Source organism: Chelonoidis abingdonii, chromosome 5 (genome assembly GCF_003597395.2).
Source record: "Chelonoidis abingdonii isolate Lonesome George chromosome 5, CheloAbing_2.0, whole genome shotgun sequence".
Classification (NCBI taxonomy): Eukaryota; Metazoa; Chordata; order Testudines; family Testudinidae; genus Chelonoidis; species Chelonoidis abingdonii.
Window position 1 is genome coordinate 101,234,003 of NC_133773.1, and position 23,041 is coordinate 101,257,043.

Below are 23,041 nucleotides of genomic sequence, written 5' to 3' on the forward strand. Positions count from 1 at the left end.
ATGACTTTTACTAAAAATACCTGTGACTAAAACTTGCGGGGCGGGGAGAGGGGAAGGGTTCCCGGGGGCACCGCAGGTGCAGGGGGAGGGCGGCCCAGGTCCTGGCAGGGGTGTGCGGTGGCATGTGGCCCAGGACCCCCGCTGGTGTTGGGGGGTGCAGGTGGCAGCGCATGACCCAGAACCTCTGCTGGTGCTGGGGGTGCATTGGCAGGACCAGCAGACTCCTGACCTGGCTCTGTGCCCTCCCACCCCCAGCAGTAGCAGAGTTTGGGTGTAGGAGGGGGCAAGGGCACAGGATGGGGTGAGGCAGGCTCTGGGTAGTGCTTACCTGGGGGGCTCCCTGGAAGCAGCGACATCCTCTCGCTTAGCTGCTAGGCGGAGGCATGACCAGGCAGCTCTGCATGCTGCCTCTGCCTAGCGCGCTGGCTTCACAGCTCCCATTGGCTAGGAACCATGGCCAATGGGAACTGCGGGGGTGGTGCCTGAAGGCGGAGGCAGGATGCAGAGCTGCCTGGCCACACCTCCACATAGCAGCTGAGGGAGAGAGATATTGCTGCTTCTGGGGAGCCCCCACATAAGTGCTGCCCAGAGCCCACCTCACTCCATCCCGTGCCCCAAACCAGTGCCCCCTCCCACACCCAAACTCTGCTGCTCAGGGAGGAGGAAGTGTCCCGAGACTGCTTCAGCAGTGGCTTGTGCACCTGGTGCAGGGGCTGCCTGAGCTGCCCCTTAGCCAGGTACACCAGCTGCTGCAGAAGTCACAGAATCCATAACAAACTTGCAGCCTTACTAATGACTTACTGGAGCAGTTTTTTAATTTAGGTTTTACACACTATAATGTAATTACCCTTGTCATTTATTAGCATGGTCAAATGGCTTAACTGTGAAATGGTTCAGTGAGTTTTCCATTGCCTCCTACTATTAATAAGGCAGAAAACTGAATTCTGTAGGTGACCATGGATCAAAGAGATGTGAAATTTCACACAGCTGCACATTATCGTTACAGACTTCACAAATAGGCCATAAATTGCTAAAGAATTCCAAATAAAATTATTAAAATAGAATTCTCACCAATGATGTCAGCATAAATCTCCATCTTATTGTGCTGTTGGGCCAGTGTGAAAGCTTCATTATTACACTTAGACATAACCAGAAACTGGATGGCAGAACCATAGTCACCCAACTGCAGAAAGAATCTGATCAGAATAAACACATTAATACTTTTGTTAAACAACATAATAAACACACTCCAAATGTTTTCCAAAGAAAATCTCTCTTGTGTAATGAGTGTGGCAACTGAGGGACCATGAAATCATTCTTCTAAATCTTCTAGTGTGCTGCTATTAGCATATGCTCGTACCTTATGATAAACTAATTTCTAGTAATAATTATGGATGAGAAGGCTTTTCTATTTGAAGCTTGCTTGTTTATAGTTTTCTAAAAGATTCTATCATTTGGGATCAAATTTTGTATGTTTATTGACAGGCAAAAAGTGAACTTTTTTTGGTTAAACTGATAAATTTCGATTTGGCCAATTTTGAGACATTCAAATGCAAAAAGTGTTCTTCAGATGCCTTTTTCTAATGATATTTTCATATACTGTACTCTTTTTTCCATTTAAAATTTGACACTGGCTCTCAGTGAGGACTACTGCCTTTGAAATATGCTTTAAAAATAATAAAGCTGAAGTTCGGACTGTTTCGCATCATCTGTCCAATTATGTTCATTATGCATTCTTAATAGTGTGTGATGTTCTTGATATGCACCCAGGCAACCATACATGGCACTTTGAACTGAATGGACATTTACTGCTTTTGTTTGTTTATGTGACTGCATGCAAGAGTGAGAACATTCAAAATTACGCACTCAGAGTGAAATTCACTGCCCTTGTGTAGAAACCTGAGAATGCAGGGAGGATGTCGTGATTAAATACAGTCACATACCCTCCGCCCCCCACAAGGTCAGTATGCAGGGCTCCAGTAGCAGCCACAACCCCAATGCAATGGTTCTACAGGATGCTAGGACTACTGGATCTGCATAAACACAAACTGGAAGTGGTCCCCATGGACTTCCTTTGTCTCTGATGGCACCTTCCACATATGTCCTGCAATGACTAGTACAGTGACTAGCTCCATGGCATGCAATAGGCAGCTTGTCTGGCTACCCAGCTGACTAACCTTGTACAGTCCCCTGGAGCTTACATGGTGCAAAGAGACTTGCACTGGTCCTCAACACCATGAGTGAATATCACCCTCGGTCTCCACATTTAAAGTTTAACTCTCTAGCACCAGCTTTGGCCCTACATAAAGCTACAGATGTGCCAACATGAGCATTCTAGAGGCTTGGGGGAAAAAAAAAAAAAGGCCCCAGCATGTGATTAATCCTTTCAGTGCTCAACTCAGAGATTATGAAGTGTTGCACTATACAAAAAAACACAGATTCAGATTTATTAAAATAACTTAGAGGTGCCCCTTCTATGGTCTGGGTGCCCACTCCATAAATTCAAATACTCGATACAAAATAAAATAAAAAAAGAATATCCCTCCCAGACACCAGGTAACGAGGAAAACAGAATATAATATAAATAAAATAACTAAAGGGACTATGCTTTACATGGTTACAAGCTAGAAGACATGAATCAAGCAAAAGAATCTTTTGATAAGAATGGACAAAAACTTAAGACTTCTCCAGTAAGAAAAGCAAACAGAAGACTGGAATGTATCAACAAATTAATAGAGAAGATATCCAAAAAACTGAACAGCCCTTTGTAAAAGTGAAACCTCTCTGTGGATGGACTAGAGAGATTACTACAGGGGTGGGCAAACTATGGCTCGCGGGCCGGATACAGCCTGTCAGGGCTTTGGATGTGGCTTGCAGGATTGCCAGCCCCGTGGCGCTGCGGGTCCTGTGGCACTCCGGGAAGTGGCCAGGACCATGTCCCTTCGACCCCAGGGAAGATGGGGGGCCGGGAATGAGGAACCATGGCCAATGGGAGCTTCAGGAGAGGTACCTGCAGGCGAGGACAACGCATGGAGCCCTGTGCCCCCCACCCGGGGATGTGGTGCTGGCCACTTCCAGGAGCAGCATGGCATGGCATGGGGCCAGGGCAGGCAGGCAGGAAGGGAGCCAGTTTTAGCCCCACGGTGACCCTGGAGCCCCTCCAGGTAAGCAGCGCGGGGCCAGAGCCCGCATCCCAAACCCCTCCTGCATCCCGCACCCCAACCCCCCGCACCTCTCCTGAACCGCAATCCCCTGCCCTGAGACCCCATCTGCACCCCAACCCTCTGGCTTGAGACCCTGCTGCATGCCTTGTGCACCCCAACCCGCTGCCCTGAGCCTCTGCTGCACCCCAACCCCCTGCCCTGAGCCCACTGCTGCACCCTGCACTCCCTCCCACACACCCCTGCACCTCAACCCCCTGCCCTACATTCATGGCCCTGCATGCAATTTCCCCACCTAGATGTGACCCTTGGGCCAAAAAGTTTGCCCATCCCAGTTTACTATTTACACCTCATTTTTGAATCACTTCTAGTGTACTGAGCATAATTCTAGAACTTGGCAACAAATATAGAAGAAGACAAGAAAGACGATCGCATGAGAGGTTATAAAGAAATAAAGTTAGGTTTGTAAATCTATCTAATGTAACTATAGTACTGCATTACCTGGCTACCATTTTGGCTCCATCGAGAGACTGTGTTTCCCTGACAATACTAACAGCTTTTTCAGGATTGTTAAGATGATCCAAATATAGCCGGATTACATTGTCCCATTGTTTGGCATTCTCATAAGCCACAACCGCTTCCTTATATCTGCAAAATAATGATGCCCATGTTTTACATTCAAGCTTTCTTGGCTTTGTTAAGAACTCTTCACAATATTCTGTGCAAGAGATTCATGACATTTTACACCTGAGAAGTTATCCTGTGAAACCAAGTTGTTGTTTGTTTAGCCAATTGGTTTAGTAGATGTACACCTCTTCTGAATTCTTCTTCTGTTGGGATGGATAATGGCAGTAGGAAGACAGATAACACTTCATACAATGCCATCTTTTGACTCGCCTTAGAAGACAAGCAGCATTAACAGTCTACATACTTTATGAGAGTATCTCCACAGTCATCTAAACTGGCAAGTTAGCCACGTCAAACTGGTTTTGAATAATAGCTACTATTCAACATTTAACAAGAGGAAAAAACGGTTACTAACTTTTGTTAATTGTTGTTCTTCAAGATGGGTTGCTCATGTCCATTCCATGTTAGGTGTGTGTGCTCGCCACATGCACCTGTGCCAGAAGTTTTTCCCTCAGTGGTATCCATAGGGGAGCAGCTCTGACGCCCTCTGGTGTGGTGCACATATGTGTCGGTGTAAGGGGCACTCTCTCCCTCCCTCAGTTCCTTCTTGCCGGAACTCCAACAGTGGGGAAGGAGGCCGGGTCATGGAATGGACATGAGCAACACATCTCGAAGAACAACAGTTAACAAAGGTTAGTAACTGTTTTTTTCTGTTTGCGTGATTGCTCATGACCTTTCCATGTTAGGTGACTCTCAAGCAGCATCCCCGGAGGTGGGTAGGAGTTCATGGCTGTGTCGATTGCAACACAGCTCTGTCAAAGCCAGCCTCACCTCTAGCCTGCTGGGTGATGGCATAGTGGGTCGAGAAGGTATGCACCAATGACAATGTTGTGGCCCTGTAGGTATCCTGGATAGGGACTTGCGCCAGGGAAGGCTGCCAATCATGCCTGAGCTCTGGTCGAATAAGCCATCACTATCTGCGGAGATACAACTTGTGCCAGTTCATAACAAGTGCGAATGCAAGTGGTAATCCAAAACAAAAGCCTTTAAGAAGATACCAAGAGGCCTTTCTGTCGGCCATTGCGATGAACAATTGAGTCGATTTACGGAAGGACTTAGTACGCTCTAAGGAAAAGGCCAGAACCCACCTGACGTCAAAGGTGTGCATACGCCTCTCCTCGTTCAACGCGCCAGGCTCCAGGCAAAAAACGGGGAGAAATATGTCCTGGTTAATATGGAAAATTGACACCACCTTCGGCAGGAAAGCTGGGCGGGCATACAACTGAACCTTGTCCTTTTAGTACACTGATGTAAGGGCCTTAACCTCGGAGACCCCTCTTGCTGAAGTGATAGTCACACGGAAGGTAACTTTCCATAACAGATGTGAAAGAAAGCAGGAGGCTAACAGCTTGAAAGGGAGGGCCAGTGAGCCTAGAAAGGTCTAGATTGAGGTCCCACTGGGGTACTGGGTTCCGGACTGCGGGAAAGAGCCTTTCCAGACCCTTAAGGAACTTGATCGTCATCTCATGTGAGAACACTGATCTGCCCTGGAAGGCTGAAATGGCTGCCAGGTGCACCTTGATCAAGGAGAAGGCTAGGCCCTGATGCTTTAAATGAAGCAGGTAGTCTAGAATGGACTGCAGGGACTACTGGGTCAGGGAGATCCCTTGCTCCAACACCTAGAAGGAGAAGCATTTCCATTTTGCCAGGTAAGTTACTCTAGTAGAGGGATTTCTACTTTCCAGCAGCACTCTCTGGACTTGAGTAGAGCAGGCCTGCTCTTCTGGGTTCAGTCACGCAGCATCACGCTGAGAGGTGGAGTGGGGTGAGGTTTGGCTGCGTAACCTCCTGCGGAGAGAGCAGATCTGGGTGGTTGGGAAGCATCAATGGGGGCGCTGACACAAAGTCCATGAGCATGCCAAATCAATGCTGGCGGGGCCATGCTGGGGTGATCATGGCGACCCTGGCTTTGTCTCGCTTTAGTTTCAGGAGGGTCCTGCGGATAAGAGGTATTGGTGGGAAGGCGTACATCAGGTCGTCTGCCCAGGACAGGAAAAAAGTCCTTAGAGGGAGCAAAACCAGTGGCATTTCCTGTTCCACCTGGTGGCAAACAGGTCCACTTGGAGTTTATACCACCTCTGGAAGATCATTTTGACAATCTCCTTGTGGAGGGACCACTTGTGGTGAGAACAGAACACCCTGCCGAGGCAATTTGCCAGTGTGTTTCGGACACCGAGGAGATGTATCACCTTGATGTGTATGCCGTGCTGGATACAGAACTCCCAGAGCTGGACAGCTTCTTGGCAAAGAGCCGAAAACCTCACTCCTCATTGTCTGTTGACATAGAACATGATGGCTGTATTGTCAGTCAACACCTGAACCACTTGATGGGATAGTCAAGGAAGGACACCTCAAAGCCAAATGGATGCCTCTGAGCTCCCTGACATTTGCGCGCGTAGTGTGAGCTCCTCCCAGGACCACAACCCCTGGATTTTCAGCGATCCAAGGTGGGTCCCCCCAGCTATGTCGGACATGTCCGACACTAGCATCTTTGTGGGTTTTGGGGTTGTAGAGGGTGTTCCTTCAGAAATGTTTACTGGGTTTGATCACCATTTCAGAGTTGTAAGCACTTGCAGAAGAATTGTGAGGACTCTGTCCAGGTGGTGCCTGGCCGGAATGTAAACTGACAAGTGAGAGGCAGGGCCCAATTGTTGGCCTTGATGGTGCTTATAGTCCCTGCCCTTCTTGTGGTAGGGCTCTGGTCTGGCTTGACCATTTGGTCTACGGGGTTGCTGCGGTTTGAACTTCTTTCTAGGGTGGCTGGTGTATATAAGCCTAGGGAATGTAGGGTAGCCCTAGAATCCTTAAACCCATGCAACCTCGTGTCTGTCTGTTCTGCGAACAGGGCCAACCCATCAAAAGGGAGGTCCTAGATCGAGATCTGAGCCTCTGTCAACAGCCCAGAGGACATCAGCCACGATGCCCATGTCATGGACACAGTTGTTGCTATGGGTCTCACAGCCGAGTCCACCACATCCAAGGCAGCCTGAAGGGAGGCCCTTGCTAGTTTTCCCCTCATCTAGGATGGCAAGGAACTCTTGCGTGGACTCCTCAGTAATGAGTCTGAAAACTTCGATATTTACTGCCACACACTGAAATCATACCTCCTGAGTAAGGCCTGACGGTTTGCCACACACAATTGGTGGCTGGCAGATGAATAAACTTTTCTTCCGAATAAATCAAGCATTTTGTCATCCTTATTTGGGGAGTTGGGCCTGGTTGCCCTTCTCTCTCTCTCTCACTGACCACTGAGACCACTAGAAAGTTCAGAGATGGGTGAGAATATAAGTATTCAAACCCTTTCGTGGGGAGGTAATACTTTTTCTCTGCCTGCTTGGAAATGGGCAGGAGAGAGGATGGGGTTTGCCACAAAGTTTTTATCAGCTTCACCACCCCTTCATGAATGGGGAGTAACCAACCTGGATGGGGCCACTGCAGCCAAGATGTCAAACAAGCCGTCCGAGGGTTCCACCAACTCCTCTGTCTCCAGCTCCAGGTTCGCTACCACCCTCTTCAGCAGCTCCTGGTGTGCCTTGGCATCGTCCTGCGGCACTCTCTGGGATGGTCCTGCCACTGCTTTGTCGGCAAGGATGACAAGGAGGCGAGGATGGGAGGAGGGGTTGGCTCTGCATCCTCCACTTAGGTGGCATCCACTGAGGCTGGGGGAGGTTCCTGGCGCACCCTGTTCAGACCCCACTGACCTCCTCTCTGATGCAGGGCACTGCATGATGGTCTCTGATGCCTGGGGAAACCTCCATTGATTCCAAAACTGGCAAGGGGCAGGCCACCGGCCATGTACCAGGCAGTGGCCCTGGGGGAGCGCCCCGGGGGGAGCGCCCCCCCCCCCACGATTTGGTTGGGTGTGCTTGGCCCAAGACACCAGTTTCCCCCTCAAGCTTGGAGGAGGTAAGGTCTTGTCTTGGAGACCACTGCGGTGCTGATGCGGTCTTGAAGTCCTCTCCGTGCCTGCTATCCTGATGTCTGCAGCAGGGGGACTGGTACCAGAAAGCCGAGCCCTGTAGCCGTCTGCCGCGGATCGGTGACGGAGCTCGGTGAATCAGTGACTGTGACCCAGTAATTGATGCCTAGTGCTCTGAGATTAGTGCTGTGAGTCTGGCGACTGGGAATGGAATGGAGGGGAGCACTGCCTCGACCCAGACAATCGGTGCAGACTTCACCAGGGCCCCAATGGAGTCCCTCATCCTGGGAAACGACATCTTCTGTCCAGAGACCAGAGTCATTGGCACGCTGAAGCCGTGTTGGCCATCAGGAGAGCAGTGCCATCCCACAGGGAACAGGTGCTGAGAGTCCCGTGAATGGTGCTAGGAACTTTGGTCGGTCTGGGCAGGTCGGAAGCACATCCCCAGAGATTGTCACTTTGACGTCAACTCCTGCGGTGCCAGGGAGTGATGCTGCACAGATGGAGATCATGGCATGGATCCCAGTGCTGGCTTCCCCCTGGATATAACCATGTCTTGGCGGGATGTCGGGGGCACTAGCATGGACGGGATTTCCAGGTGCTGGGGCCTCTGCCACTACTTGGGGTGGCCAGTGCATTCCTAGGAAGGCTGGCTGGCATAGGTGTCTGGCTGGGCTCCAGAGACTTTCTGCCCCACAAGGGTCTATGCTCTTCCCCAGACTTTCCCTTTCCCACACGGGATGTCAGGGAATGTCCTCTCCCCAGGTGTTCCCTCTGCTTCTTAGCCGGTACCGGGACTGTGACCGGGACTGGAAGGCCAGTCCCAAAGGTGCACTTTGCACTGATGCCGCTGAACTTGGTGCCAAGTCCAATTTTGGCGGCTTGGAGACCATTGCAAGGGCCAAAACACTTATCACTAATGTGGGCTTCTCCCAAACACTTCAAGCAACTTTGGTGAGGGTCACTGATCAGCAAAGGCTTTCTACAGCGATCTAGAGGAAAGATGCAGATAAACTGGAGCAGAGCAGTTCCAATGCACCTTCACTGGTGGCAAGAAGGAACTGAGGGTGGGGGAAACGTGCAGCGCCCCTTATACCACCGCCATAGAGGAGCCACTCCAGGAGTCACTGTGGCGCTCCCCTATGGGTACTGCTAGGGGAAAAACTTCCTGCACCGGTGCACATGGCGAGCATGCCACATATTGTGGAATACACATGAGCAATCACTCAAAAAAGAACTCCCATTCTCTTTTCTCCCCTAGTCCGGGGTAGGCAATCTATGGCATGCGTGCCAAAGGCGGCACACGAGTTGATTTTCAGTGGCACTTACACTGCCCAGGGCCTGGCCACTGGTCTGGGGGGCTCTGCATTTTAATTTAATTTTAAATTAAGCTTCTTAAACATTTTAAAAACCTTATTTACTTTACATACAATAGTTTAGTTATATATTATAGACTTATAGAAAGAGACCTTCTAAAAACATTAAAATGTATTATTGGCACGTGAAACCTTAAATCAGAGTGAATAATTGAAGACTTGGCACACCACTTCTGAAAGGTTGCCGACCCCTGCCCTAGTCAAACAAGTTACAATAGGACCTTCCTCATTCACACATTGTATTACTGGCATAAAAATAGTGGCCTCTGCTCACATCACAGCAAATATTTAGCGGAAGAGCACTGCAGTGGACTCCTCATAATACTAAGACTTGGTTATTTTCACAAGATATTCTGCAGTATATTTATTTGTATATTACAATTAGCAAAAACTTAATTTTTGTGATTAAGTATCCTTGCTTTTGTGTTTGCTTATCTAAACATTAATCAATAATTAGCAAAGACTGTCCCTGTCTCTAGTGTAAATGAGGTGCATTATATTAATTTAGATAGGAATAAATAAGCTGAAATAGTCAAAGAAAGGTATTAACAGGACGTTGTTACTATCCAACATTAAATAGTGTTAAACAAGATTCAGGTTTGGAATAGAGACCCCAGCCTGCTTAGTACCATTGCAACTATAAAACTGAAGTCTTATAACCTTTTATTAAAGATACAGAAAACAAAAGAAAACAGTTAAAGCATTTAAAACGTAAAGTATTAAGTAAAGGTATGTCTACACTACGGGATTGTTCCAATTTTACATAAACTGGTTTTGTAAAACAGATTGTATAAAGTCGAGTGCATGCAGCCACACAAAGCACAATAATTCGGCGGTGTGCGTCCATGTAGCAAGGCTAGCGTCGATTTCTGGAGAGTTGCACTATGGGTAGCTAGACCCTAGCTATCCCATAGTTCCCGCAGTCTCCCCCGCCCATTGGAATTCTGGGTTGAGATTCCAATGCATTGGGAGCTCAGTCAAGAATGCAAATGCTTTTCAGAGACTGCGGGGACTGTGGGATAGCTGGAGTCCTCAGTACCCCCTCCATGAGCGTCTATTTGATTCTTTGGCTTTCCGTTACGCTTGTCACGCAGCACTGTGCTGTGGCCTCTGCCTGTCATAGCCTGGAGATTTTTTTCAAATGCTTTGCATTTCCATCTTCTGTAACGGAGGCTCTGATTTAGAACAGTTTGTCTCCCCATACAGCGATCAGATCCAGTATCTCCGCTAAGTCCATGCGCTCTTTTTGGATTTGGGACTGCAACGCCACCCGTGCTGATCAGAGCTCCATGCTGGGCAAACAGGAAATGAAATTCAAAAGTTCGCGGGGCTTTTCCTGTCTACCTGGCCAGTGCATCCGAGTTCAGATTGCTTTCCAGAGTGGTCACAATGGTGCACTGTGGGATACCGCCCGGAGGCCAATACTGTCTATTTGCGGCCACACCAACCCTAATCCGACATGGCAATACTGATTTCAGCACTACTCCTCTGGTCGAGGAGGAGTACAGAAACCAGTTTAAGAGCTCTTTATATCGATATAAAGGGCCTTGTTGTGTGGATGGGTGCAGGGTTAAATCGGTTTAATGCTGCTAAATTCGGTTTAAACGCGTAGTGTAGACCAGGCCTAAGGCTTTCATTTTAACAACATTCCTTGTTTCCTTTGCCTTTAGCTAGAGAGTTTTTAGAAGGAAAAAACCACTTGTTTGACAGTCTCTCATGTGGTAATAATGTTGGTAATAACTGTCCTTTTGGGGAAATGAAAAGATATGAGTTGAGCTGTTGTGGTTGCTGTTGCTGTTAAAGTCCAATTCTGCTTCCTAGAAGACAACACAAGACACACACAAGTGGGAAGAGAAAAGAACAGCGAAGATAGAAAAATGCAGCTTTTGTGTCTGGTGTTGACTCCTACCTGCAACCGCACTGCTGCGCGGGGAGGGGATATGCCTCACTGTCTTAATAGTCACCGCGAGATCTGGCAAACTTGTACCACCATCTTTAGGGCATTGCTTTTTATTACCTCTTTCTGGTCACAGGGTAACAGCAATGTTACAAATATAGTCTTGCCTGGCTAAGCCAGACTCTTATTAAACAGAAGGTAAAAGCAGAGGGACAGGAAAGAGAAGAAATGTGTGTGGGGGAGGGTGGATTTGAAGAAAGAAGACACTGTGTGTGAGCGCGCACATGTGAGAGACAGGGAGAGTCTCACATCGCAGGTAGCATTTTGAATTTAGTTGGAGCTGGTAATGTCATCTGAATCCCCCTCTCTGACCCAATCTGGTCAGCATCTTTCTCAGGATCAGGATAAGAGAGCCCCACAGTGTTACAATAGATCAAGAGACATTGGCAGCCACGATGGTAAAGCCTGCTGCAGCAGTTGCTGGCAAATAGCTTCTTCCTCCTGAATTTCCCCCAAAAGTTTTCTCTTTTAAGGACTTCAAAAGGGGAGTGATGGCAGAAAAGCCCATCCTCTCAATATTTTGATCATCAGTTAGCTCTAATTTCCAACACACCAATTTTCTTGTTTACTAGGCATGAGCTGAACACAGTCCTTGAATTATAATCAACAGGCTTTTTTGTCTCTCTTTCCACTTTTTCACATCAATGTTTATTGATGTTTGATGTTTATTGTTATAAGTTATTGTGACATTTTATGAACTTCACTCGCTTCTTACAGTTGAGTTCACAATGAAGGTAAATTTGGAGACCTAATTATTACAAACAGTGCTACTGTAATTTATTTTAAAAAGTAAAAACTGTTTGTCTCACAGACTGTGATGACTAATCATAGCTTTTTATAAAAACTCAGGAGTCGTCTTTAGAAGAAAAATAAACTTCAGCACATCAGCACCACTGAACAAAGCTACAGTACTTAACAGCTTTAATGCTACTTTTTTAAAAACAGCTTTTTAAAGTTTAACCCTAGGATAATCTATCAGAACTATTTGTTTCCTAATCAGCAACATAATCTTTGTCTACTTTCAAGATGTTTGCATAACACTTGATTTTTATATTTTTCCACAAATATGTAGTCACTAGATATACTAATTTTTTTATGAATAAAACTGTGAATATTAACATACTGTAGCTTTAAACCCTTGGCTATTTGATTCTGGAAATTAAACACTACCTGCCATCTGCTTCTTTTGCCTTGGCGTACTGTAGGTGAATCTTTGGAGATGATACGCAAGGGAGAAGCTCACCAACCTTTGCCCTAGAAAACAAAGAGAATAAAGTAATCAAATAACAAAGATGATCTTTCTTTTTAATTTGTCTTCACCAAATAAAGTATATGGATATTTATAGAAATACTCGAGAGAGAAGAAAAAGGGACTTACAAAACGTGTGCAGTATGAATACCAGCAACAACATGATCTTATTCTTTAGTAATAATTAAGACAAAAAAATTTAGCATGTAAAGGTGATCTCATTTTCATTTAAATGAACAAGGAAATTAATCATGATATTTTGCATTACAAATATGCTGTCTTCTGCTATATACAAGAGAAGCTTTGAAAGAGCTTCAAAGTTTTCAAAAATATGTACTTGCTACACATCTAAAAACTAGTAATTGGTTACTGTGCATTTTCGGGCCATGTTATGCTGCTCTGACAATATAAACGGGCCTTACAGAAATAGAATATCATTTCTTCCTTGTTTTAATTTTGGATGTGATCGTAGGCCCCAATCTTCACAGGTATTTAAGTATTTAGAAATCAGTGGAACTTACATAACTAAATACTTTAGTGGATCTGGTCTGTAGTTTCTATTTGTGAGGAGTGCCAGACAGACCACTCTGGACTCTGCCATACGCTCATTTATTCACAGAAAAGGCACAGTACTGATGACAGCAATGCAAGCTTTCCCTGTACTACCCCAATGTGTCTCAATTCTGACCTGGAGGAACTAGCTCATGAGGAAAAGGTACATCTGTCGTTCTACCAATTCAATTATTGTTTGCTCTGCAGAGATTGCTAAGAGGAGTCCAATTATGGTGGCAATTCTATTATGTAAACACCTGCTCCCTAGGAACTGGACAAGGGCCAAGTTCATTTTGAAAACGACACTGAACAGCCATACGATGCTAAAACAATGAGGAGTCCTTGTGGCACCTTAGAGACTAACAAATTTATTTGGGCATAAGCTTTTGTGGGCTATAACCCACTTCATCAGATGCCTAGAGTGAAAAATTCAGTAGGTACATATAAATATACAGCACATGAAAAGATGGGAGCTGCCTTATCAAGTGGGGGGGTCAGTGCTAACGAGGCCAATTCCATTAGGGTGGATGTGGCCCATTCCCTAGAGTTGACAATAAGGTGTGAGCATCAACAGAGGGAAAATTATTTTTGTACTTAACTCAGCCACTCCCAGTCTTTATTCAAGCCTTTATTCAGAACTGGAATTAATATGCAAACTTGACACCATCAAATTAGGCTGAATAAAGACTGGGAGTGGCTGAGTCACTACCACATTTTTTCTTCCCCTCTGTTGATACTCACACCTTCTTGTTGACTGCTGGGAATGGGCCACATCCACCCTGATTGAATTGGCTTCGTTAGCACTAGAAGTTTTGATTTACATCAACCTGTGTTTCTGAAGATTCAGAATGTAAATCATACTTGACTTAGTCCCCAAGAAAAGAGTCAGTAGACTGTCATGTGAACTATGTGTCTGATTAAACAAGATGATCAGGGACTTCTATTCCTTTTCAAAGGGCACTACAATATAACCTATTTTTCAAGGAATGTAAATATGCACTAAAGCTGCACTTACCAATTTTTACAGCGGATATATACTGATGCTGCTTTGTCGTAATACTGCCCCTTTTCATATAGCTGGGCGGCTTCTGAAAATTGCTACAATAATGAAAATTATACACATTTTAATTTATTTGTAGACTGTGAATTCATGTTATTAATGCTCTCTCTATTACTATGGATACCTTCATACTCTCCAGAATGGCTCCACAGTCTCTCTTTAGTAGCCTGCTAGGGTGTTTAATGGCTTGATTAACCCCTCGACGAATGTCTCCCATTCGAATGGACATCTGAGCCACTCCAGCTAGGCAAGCTTCATCATGTTCCTGGTACTGGCGATCAAAAGTAAAGTGATAACTATATTTTCAGTACAAAAAGTATTGGTTTTACAGAAGCCGTTGCAATCATGGCAACAACAGTGAAATGCATCAACCAGAAACCACCTGACCTCAGGCAAAACTGTTCTTGTCTAAAAAATTTAAATCAGAGTTTGAAAAGGCAACAGTCAGTATTTATGATTAAATAATGGCACCATTAATTGTGGAAAAGCCTATGTTTTCCTTGCTGGCCATGTTTAGGTAACTTTCTGGTGAAGTTCCATCTAGTCTTTCACACTACATTCTATTTTTTGAAATAACTGAGTAGGCCAGGCATACAGGACAAAGGTAAGTTTCAAAAAGAGACAAAGAAACAGAACAAAACCACCAAAACACATGTACAGAAAAAGACAGAAGGAGAAATTACTTGCTTCTAATTGGACTTCTCTCAAAGTACTAGCCCCCAATTCACACATTTGGTTTTCAAATATACAAGGAAGCATTTCTATTTCTTGTCTTGAAAAAATCTGACTATTCATTTTTCTTCTTTACTGAACAATTGATTTCACCAAAGGAGCAGAGATCTATATAAGTATCATATATAAATATATTATTATTCTGGCACTGTCCCCTTTAATATTTATATACATATTGTGAAATTGTTCAAATGATAACAATTTCCGTACTACAATCTTAATGCAATAGATATTAATAAACTACTGTTTTACATCAAGCAAGCCATTTTTCTCTGTGTATAAAATGACAGAAAAGACCAACATATCAATATTGTTCTTCGAAAAGGAAGAGAATCATATCATTTACAGAAGAATACAAAATCCTCTATTTAAGTATACTGGAACAGAAGGATTCAGTGTATAATATATAATTACTTGTATGCCACCAACATTGAAGAGAGAATTACCTTATTGTCCTTTGTGATTCCCTTCTCATAGTGCGCCAAAGCATTCACATAATCACCCCTAAAATAAAATCATTTATGTTAATAATGTAAATTAATAGGAACAACAGCTACAGAAATATTAAACCTGCATACTTAGGATATCCATTCCATTTATTTGTCAGCTAATCGACTCTTATTAAAACAGTTAATCCTGTGATCACATTTTTGCAGCATTTAACATAAATTGCAATTATTTTTTCAGGTGGCCACTGCATATTCCCATTTTATGTGATGGGCGCTCCCAGTGCTGCTGCATTTCCTTTGGGAACCTTCTAGAAAGCAGCCCCTGTTGGGGCTGCACGAGCACCTTTTCCATGGCTCCAAACATTCAGAGTAAGGTTACAAAAGTGACATATGGTCACAAATGCCTCAGTTCCCTTCTTTCTGTGGCCACTTGCAGGTATCTTCTTTCAGTATACAGGGTGATTTGGGGGATTTTGATCCAAAACTTCCTTAATTTATAGACTTCAATTGTATTATTGTTAGTTAGTAAGTGTTATGTAGTTTGTGCCATGGCATATTTCGTTTTCACTTTTGACCCTATTGGCCTTGAACCTTTTAATTATGGCTCATCAGGACTCTGTGGCTCAGATACGAAGGGCGGAATTAAGCATGTGTGTCATGTCCCTTCATGTTCCAAGAACACTAAGCAGTGAGTATGCACACCTGTCTCTTGGAGAAGCCTCTTTCCTGTATCACTTCTAGGCCTTTGCACCTTGAGCTCAACAAGCAACAGAAGCTGATTTCTGAAAGAAGTGTCCTATTTTGATACCACTAATGTTGACTGAATGATTTATTTACCAACTTAAACAAAACAGAAATAGGACATTTTCATTCCAAAATAAGAGGGTTCCCAGATTTGTTCCAAAACAACAAAAGGTGTGAATTAAAAATGATTTAGTGATTTCAGTGCATATTTGTATGGAAATAAGGCCTATGTCAGGGTTTATGGCTGTTGTGCCAAAATCTTCTATGGTCCCTAGGAAGTGAGCCTTCTAAAGCTCGAAAGTCACTGGTGATAAGGCTGAATTTGACTTCTAAGGAGCTCCTTTGTATGATCTCTTTGGTAGCGTAGAAACCGGGTACCGCAAGAAGCAATCTCTCAGCCATTGTTTTCCCATAAATCTCACTTACTTCACCAGATTAAGCTTGCTCAATGGCTAATCATGGGTATATACTTGAAGCAGCCATGATCCCCTACCTTGATTTGACAGCCAAAGAGAACATGATCTCAACCTGGTAGGGGCAGCAATATAGTTAGGTTTGAAAGACAAGGGGAGTAGGGTAGACTCCTTGTCTCTACTAGACTGCTGACCTGGAAGTCTGGCTCTCCTTTTTCACAAATATGCAGGAGATAGGATGACCCAGCGTGACCTGGGAAGGAGAGGCCTGGGCATTTAAATACCAAGCTGTCTTCTATTCTCAACAGTGGAGATAAAAGATGGTAGGTGGGAGAAAGCTACTCCAAACTGACACTACTCTGCAACTAAACCTCTGGTTAACAGTCTATTTTGTTTGCATTGGGAAGTTTGCCGGTCGGTGTGCACTTCATTTTTTCTTTTAAGGGCACTTAAATCGATCATGAGCAGCTATTTTTGTGAACCATGTCTCCAGCACAGTTTTCTGTGGATACTCCCAATTTCTCTGGTACAGCAGCTGCAGGACCTCTCAGGAATTCTGTTTAGCACTGCAATGAGCTGGAGAGGCTCAAACAAATCAAGATCTTTGTGGAAATGCTTTCAGGATATTGCTAGTATTTTTCTACTCAGTAGGAGTACTAGTTCAATATTACAATACTACATTTTTACAAGAAAACATACGTGAATTCAAGCTGCATAGCATACTCCTTTGATATGAATGGGATCTGGTCTGGTGCCAAACGCTTAGCCAGCTGCAGTGCGCTGTCCCAGTGCTGCAAATCTCTTCTCATCTGTTACCAAAAGAAATTCTTTGAAGTCAGCTTTTTTGGCGGGAGAAGGGGGAAACAATTTTCTGATGTAAGCATCAAATACTGAATCATTATATTATTTTCTAGTAGTATAAATACAATTGTCAGTGTTAGAATCTTGGCTGGATTCAACAGAAAGTTTGAGACAGATGATAGCAAGAAGGTGATATTGTAATAAGAGGCATAATACATACTTATCTTAAGCAATTGACAGAGCCATATCATTATGACTCAAAATGTTTAGAAATTCTACAAAACTGAGCAGAATTATCACCATGCAAAATAATTAGGTAGTAGCACAGGGGTAGCAACCTATGGCACAGGTGCTGAAGGCGGTCCTTGAGTTGATTTTCAGTGGCACTCACACTGTCTGGGTCCTGGCCACCAGTCTGGGGGGCTCTGCATTTTAATTTAATTTTAAATGAAGCTTCTTAAACATTTTAAAAACCTTATTTACATACAACAATAGTTTAGTTATATATTACAGACTTATAGAAAGAGGTCTTCTAAAAACATTAAAATGTATTACTGGCACATGAAACCTTAAATTAGAGTGAATAAATGAAGACTCGGCACACCACTTCTGAAAGGTTGCTGACCCCTGTAGCAGCGTATATTAGGTTGGCAAGAAAAACAATTAACATCTGACAACGTTTTAGGCAACTTAACTGAGTACCTCAAGTGCAGCAACAGGACAGGTGGATGCCAGATATAAATCCTGAGCCAGATTAAAGTCATTAGTAAACATGGCAAGATGTCCGGCTAAGAGGTTGTGGTCTTCTATTCCCTGTAAATAAAAATACTGAGTGCTACAACTGTCCAGAAGATGACCCTATTACAAACTGTGTCATCTATTACTAATTTTTAAAAAAGATTCTACAGATCCACCTGTCAGGTCATGTCTATGGATGTGTCACACTTGTCACCCAGAAAAAACATGGCACATACTTTTGCTGTATCATATGTACAGTTACATAATTTGTTAAAGACTCTCTCATTACACAAGAAATGGGACATTTCTCAATGTACATGTAAGGGATGCCATCAAATAGGAAAGGGCAGATTCTACCCTACTACGTGGCAGTCAGCAAAATGTCAGGGCCCAGTTTGAAAGCCCTCATTTGAACAGTTCCAGTAAAGCTCATGGGACTCCCAACGTAAGTAAGAGTTGCAGAAGTGGATACCAGTACTTACACAAATCAGAATTATTATTTTTTTTTTTAAGGTTTTTGCATTTCACAAAAACAGCCAAGGCATTCAAAGTGACACATTTTTTAATTGTTTTTAAATGAAAACATGTTTGAATGCCATTACCATTAAAACTGCAATATTATATTCCTCCTGAAGGCATTCTGCACCAAAAATTAAAAATTTGCACACAATATTTTAGAATTCTGTAAAATTGTTCAAATTTTGTGTGTCAAAATAACACTACATCAGGGATTGGCAACCTTTGGCACGCAGCTCACCAGGATAAACCCCCTGGTGGGCCGGGCTGGTTTGTTTACCTGCTGCATCCTCAGGTTCAGCCGATCGCGGCTCCCACTCGCTGCGGTTCGCCACTATAATCCAATGGGGGCTGCAGGAAGTGGTGACGGCCGAGGGATGTGCTGGCTGCCACTTCCTGCCGCCCCCGTTGGCCTGGAGTGGTGAACCGCAGCCAGTGGTTGCCATGATTGGCTGAACCTGCGCATGTGGAAGGTAAACAAACCGGCCCGGCCCGCCAGGGTGCTTACCCTTGTGAGCCACCTGCAAAGGTTGCCAATCCCTGCACTACATAATCGCACCAATTTCAATTATTTTGGACATTTATTTCAAATACCGGTCAGCAAGTATGTCTGTAACAATTGTGACAAAGTTCTGTCCTTGACTCCGTGGGTCTTGCGTTTCCTGGAGGATTTTTGCTAGCCTCAGAGGCTCCCTGTGACCCTCCATGTAGCCCTTCTCTCTCTAGATGCAAGGGTCACAGCTTATTCTGCCATTTTCATCATAAGCCAACAATGGAGGTGAGGAGACTTTTTGGAAATAGAATCATAGAATATCAGGGTTGGAAGGGACCTCAGGAGGTCATTTAGTCCAACCCCCTGCTCAAAGCAGGACCAAATTCCCAACTAAATCATCCCAGCCAGGGCTCTGTCAAGCCTGACCTTAAAAACCTCTAAGGAAGGAGATTTCATCACCTCCCTAGGTAACCCATTCCAGCGCTTCACCACCCTCCTAGTGAAAAAGTTTTCCTAATAGCCAACCTAAACTTCCCCCACTGCAACTTGAGACCATTACTCCTTGTTTTGTCATCTGCCACCACTGAAAACAGTCTAGATCCATCCGCTTTGGAACCCCCTTTCAGGCAGTTGAAAGCAGCTATCAAATCCCCGCTCATTCTTCTCTTCTGCAGACTAAACAATCCCAGTTCCCTTAGCCTCGCCTCGTAGGTCATCTGCTCCATCCCCCTAATCATTTTTGTTGCCCTCTGCTGGACTCTTTCCAATTTTTCCACATCCTTCTCGTAGTGTGAGGCCCAAAACTGGACACAGTACTCCAGATGAGGCCTCACCAATGTCAAATAGAGGGGAATGATCATGTCTCTCGGTCTGCTGGCAATACCCCTAACTTGTACAGCCTAAAATGCCGTTAGTCTTCTTGGCAACAAGGGCACACTCTTGACTCATATCCAGCTTCTTGTCCACTGTAACCCCTAGGTCCTTTTCTGCAGAACGGCTTCCTAGCCATTCGGTCCCTAGTCTGTAACAGTGAATGGGATTCTTCCGTCCTAAGTGCAGGACTCTGCACTTGTCCTTATTGAACCTCATCAGGTTTCTTTTGGCCCAGTCCTCTAATTTGTCTAGGTCCCTGTGTATCCTATCCCTACCCTCTAGTGTATCTACCACTCCTCCCAGTTTAGTGTCATCTGCAAACTAGCTGAGAGTGCAGTCCACGCCATCCTCCAGATCATTAATGAAGATATTGAACAAAACCGGCCCCAGGACTGACCCTTGAGGCACTCTGCTTGAAACCGTTGATATTGAGTGGGGGCTGCTGTGGGGAAGTGGCTCAGGGAATTGGCGTCACATTAGCTATCCTCCAGTCATCTGGTACAGAAGCTGATTTAAATGATAGGTCACATACCATAGTATATGTACAGAACATGCAGTACTGCAGTGCTGCATGCAAATCAACTAATTAAGGAGGGATTCCAGTAACTAATGCACTCTGGAATATGCAAGCCGTCTAGAGATGGCTCTGGTTTCTCAATACATACTCTTCCTCTCCCTCTAAGATACTGACACCTCTAAAATAATTCTTCTTCAATATAAACACACAACACCAGAACTCCAGCAATCTTAAAAGTGCATTTAAATCTTAATCTTTTTATAAAAATACTTGGTAATTACTTTTAAATGTTACCTTTATTTGCTCTAGTGACATCACCATCCCAACATTTCCAATTGTCCGATAAACACGTATTGCAAACTCCAATTCCATGTGATGTAGGCAAGCTCTGGCCAGCTCATTCCAACCAGATTGATCATTCAGAAGTTTGCATACCTCCCATGCTTCAGAAAACCTATGCAGGGTGAAAAACAAAACTAAAACAAACAGTTGCATTCAATGTGTATTTTCTTAGAACATTTTCTCTTAAACCTCAAAAACTAGTTAACCTCAAAGCAGAGGGAAACTGGGGACTGACTAATTTCTAGGTTTTGGGGAAATTGCTAGGAGCCCTCTGACAGGAAAAAGCAGGGCCATATGAATACACCGGCCTGCAGTTTATACCAAAATTGCCCGACCTTTCTCCTTCAGACACATACTTTCTTTCCCTGGCTTACTTCTCACCTTGCACTACACCCTCCCATTGTACTGTTTTTTGCTCCCCTAGGCCTGGTCTACACTGCGGGGGGGCGGGGGGGGGAATCGATCTAAGATATGCAACTTCAGCTATGAGAATAGCATAGCTGAAGTCGATGTATCTTAAATCGAATTAAAATTACTTTGTGTCCTTGCGGCACGTCGCAACACCCCTGTCAACTTTGCTTCCACCTCTCACCGAGCTGGAGTTCAGCAGTTGACAGGAGAGTGATCAGGGATCAATTTATCGCGTCTACACTACACTTGATAAATTGATCTCTCATAGATCGATCGCTACCCGCCGACTCAGCGGGTAGCATAGAGGTACCCTAAGAATGGAAGCAGTGGGTGGCATATACTTTCAGTGAGTTTTGAGGCAGAAGCTACCATGGAGCCCAGAATACTCTGTAAAGTAAGAGCTACAGTAATTTATTCAAGTGAGAAAAAGCATCATTGAGTCATTTGTTATTTGGCTACCCAGATAGACTAAGCACTTATACAGAATGATGGTTCAATATAATTTTAATCGATATTCAGCAAGAGATTTTTAGAACACCAATGTATGCTGCACTGTGTGCTTCAATCACTGAAGGAAATGATTAACCCAATATAATTAAAAAGCAGACCTACCTTTTCAGCATTAAAGTCTGAGTAAGTATTTGTTTCAGCTCATTAAATCCGGTGTCTTTCACAATGCCAAGGAAACTATGAGTACTAAGATAGATATTGTTTGTTTTCCCACTCTGAGTCTGACAGGTTAATTCTCCATTATACAAAAGCAATGGTTTGTGGGAAAATGGAACCTTGGTGCCACCTGCCAAAATAACCTTGGACCCTGTATTAGGAGAACAGGAAAAAAAAAGTTATTTAAAATGCTCCTACATTGTGACATGTTTAGCAATCAGCTGCAGTTGTGAACAGTTAAGAAATGTAAGAGTGAAGGAATCTTATTCAGAAAATGCCAATAGCTTTGTTCTTTTATCCTTTGGCATAGCAGCAGCACTACACCTGGACCAGTCTGACTAATTAAAGGTCTCCTGTTTGGCATTCATCATCTATTGTATGTACCTAGTGTCAAAGTATATGCCAAAAAAGAATTTGAAGAACAACTGGCAAAAGACACAAAAAGAGCAAATTTTTTTTAAAGTACTTCAGAAGCAGGAAGCCTGCCAAACAATCAGTGGATGACAGAGGTGCTAAAGGAGCATTCAAGAAAGACAAGTCCACTGCAGAGAACCTAAATGAATTCGTTGCACTGGTCTTCACTGCAGAGGATGTGAGGGAGATTCCCATACCTGAGCCATTCTTGTTAAGTGACAAGTCTGAGGAACTGTCCCAGACTGAAATGTCAATAGAGATGGTTTTGGAACAAATTGATAAATTAAACAGTAATAAGTCACCAGGACCAGACAGTATTCACTCAAAAGCTATGAAGGAACTCAAAAATATGAAATTGCAGAACTATTAACTATGGTATGTAACCTATTGCTTAAATCAGTTTCTGTAACAGATGACTGGAGAACAGCTAATACAATGCAAATTTTCAGAAAAGGCTCCTAGCAATTACAGGCTGGTAAGACTAACTTCAATATCAGGCAGATTGGTTGAAACTATAGTAAAGAACAGAACTATCAGATACATAGATTAACACAATATGTTGGGGAAGAATCATCATAGCTTTTGTAAAGGAAAATCATGCCTCACCAATCTATTAGAATTCTTTGAAGGTGTCAACAAGTGTGTTGACAAGGGTGATCCAGTTGATATTGTATACTTGGACTTTCAGAAAGCCTTTATCTAGGTCCCAAACCTTAATCCCTTAAGCTTAAAAACTTAAGCTCCTAAAGGCTCTTATGCAAAATAAAGTATCGTGGGATAAGAGGTAAGGTTCTCTCATGAATCAGTAACTGGTTAGATACAGGAAACAAAATGTAGGAATGGTCTAGTTTCACAGTGGAGAGGGGTAAATAGCGGGGTACCTGAAAGATCTGTATGGCGACCTGTGCTGTTCAACATATCCATAAATGATCTGGAAAAGGGCACAATTTGCAGACAATACCAAATTTCTC

The 23,041-nt window shown here is 44.0% G+C and overlaps 1 protein-coding gene across 3 annotated transcripts in view; it reads right to left on the reverse strand.

Moving 5' to 3' along the window:
• WDR19 (WD repeat domain 19) overlaps positions 1-23,041 on the reverse strand; it is a 126,144-nt gene that overhangs the window by 41,149 nt on the left and 61,954 nt on the right. For all 3 annotated transcript variants that reach the window (XR_004375114.2, XM_032790709.2, XM_032790700.2), the window contains exons 17-26: positions 21,603-21,807; positions 20,532-20,691; positions 17,803-17,913; positions 16,999-17,108; positions 15,140-15,197; positions 14,086-14,232; positions 13,917-13,999; positions 12,271-12,354; positions 3,663-3,809; positions 1,072-1,196 (exon numbers count right to left, since the gene is read on the reverse strand). Coding sequence is in view for 2 of the 3 variants with exons in the window: in XM_032790709.2 (XP_032646600.1) it covers positions 1,072-1,196; positions 3,663-3,809; positions 12,271-12,354; positions 13,917-13,999; positions 14,086-14,232; positions 15,140-15,197; positions 16,999-17,108; positions 17,803-17,913; positions 20,532-20,691; positions 21,603-21,807 (1,230 nt within the window). In the remaining variant the exon portion in view is untranslated. The remainder of the gene's footprint in view (positions 1-1,071; positions 1,197-3,662; positions 3,810-12,270; positions 12,355-13,916; positions 14,000-14,085; positions 14,233-15,139; positions 15,198-16,998; positions 17,109-17,802; positions 17,914-20,531; positions 20,692-21,602; positions 21,808-23,041) is intronic.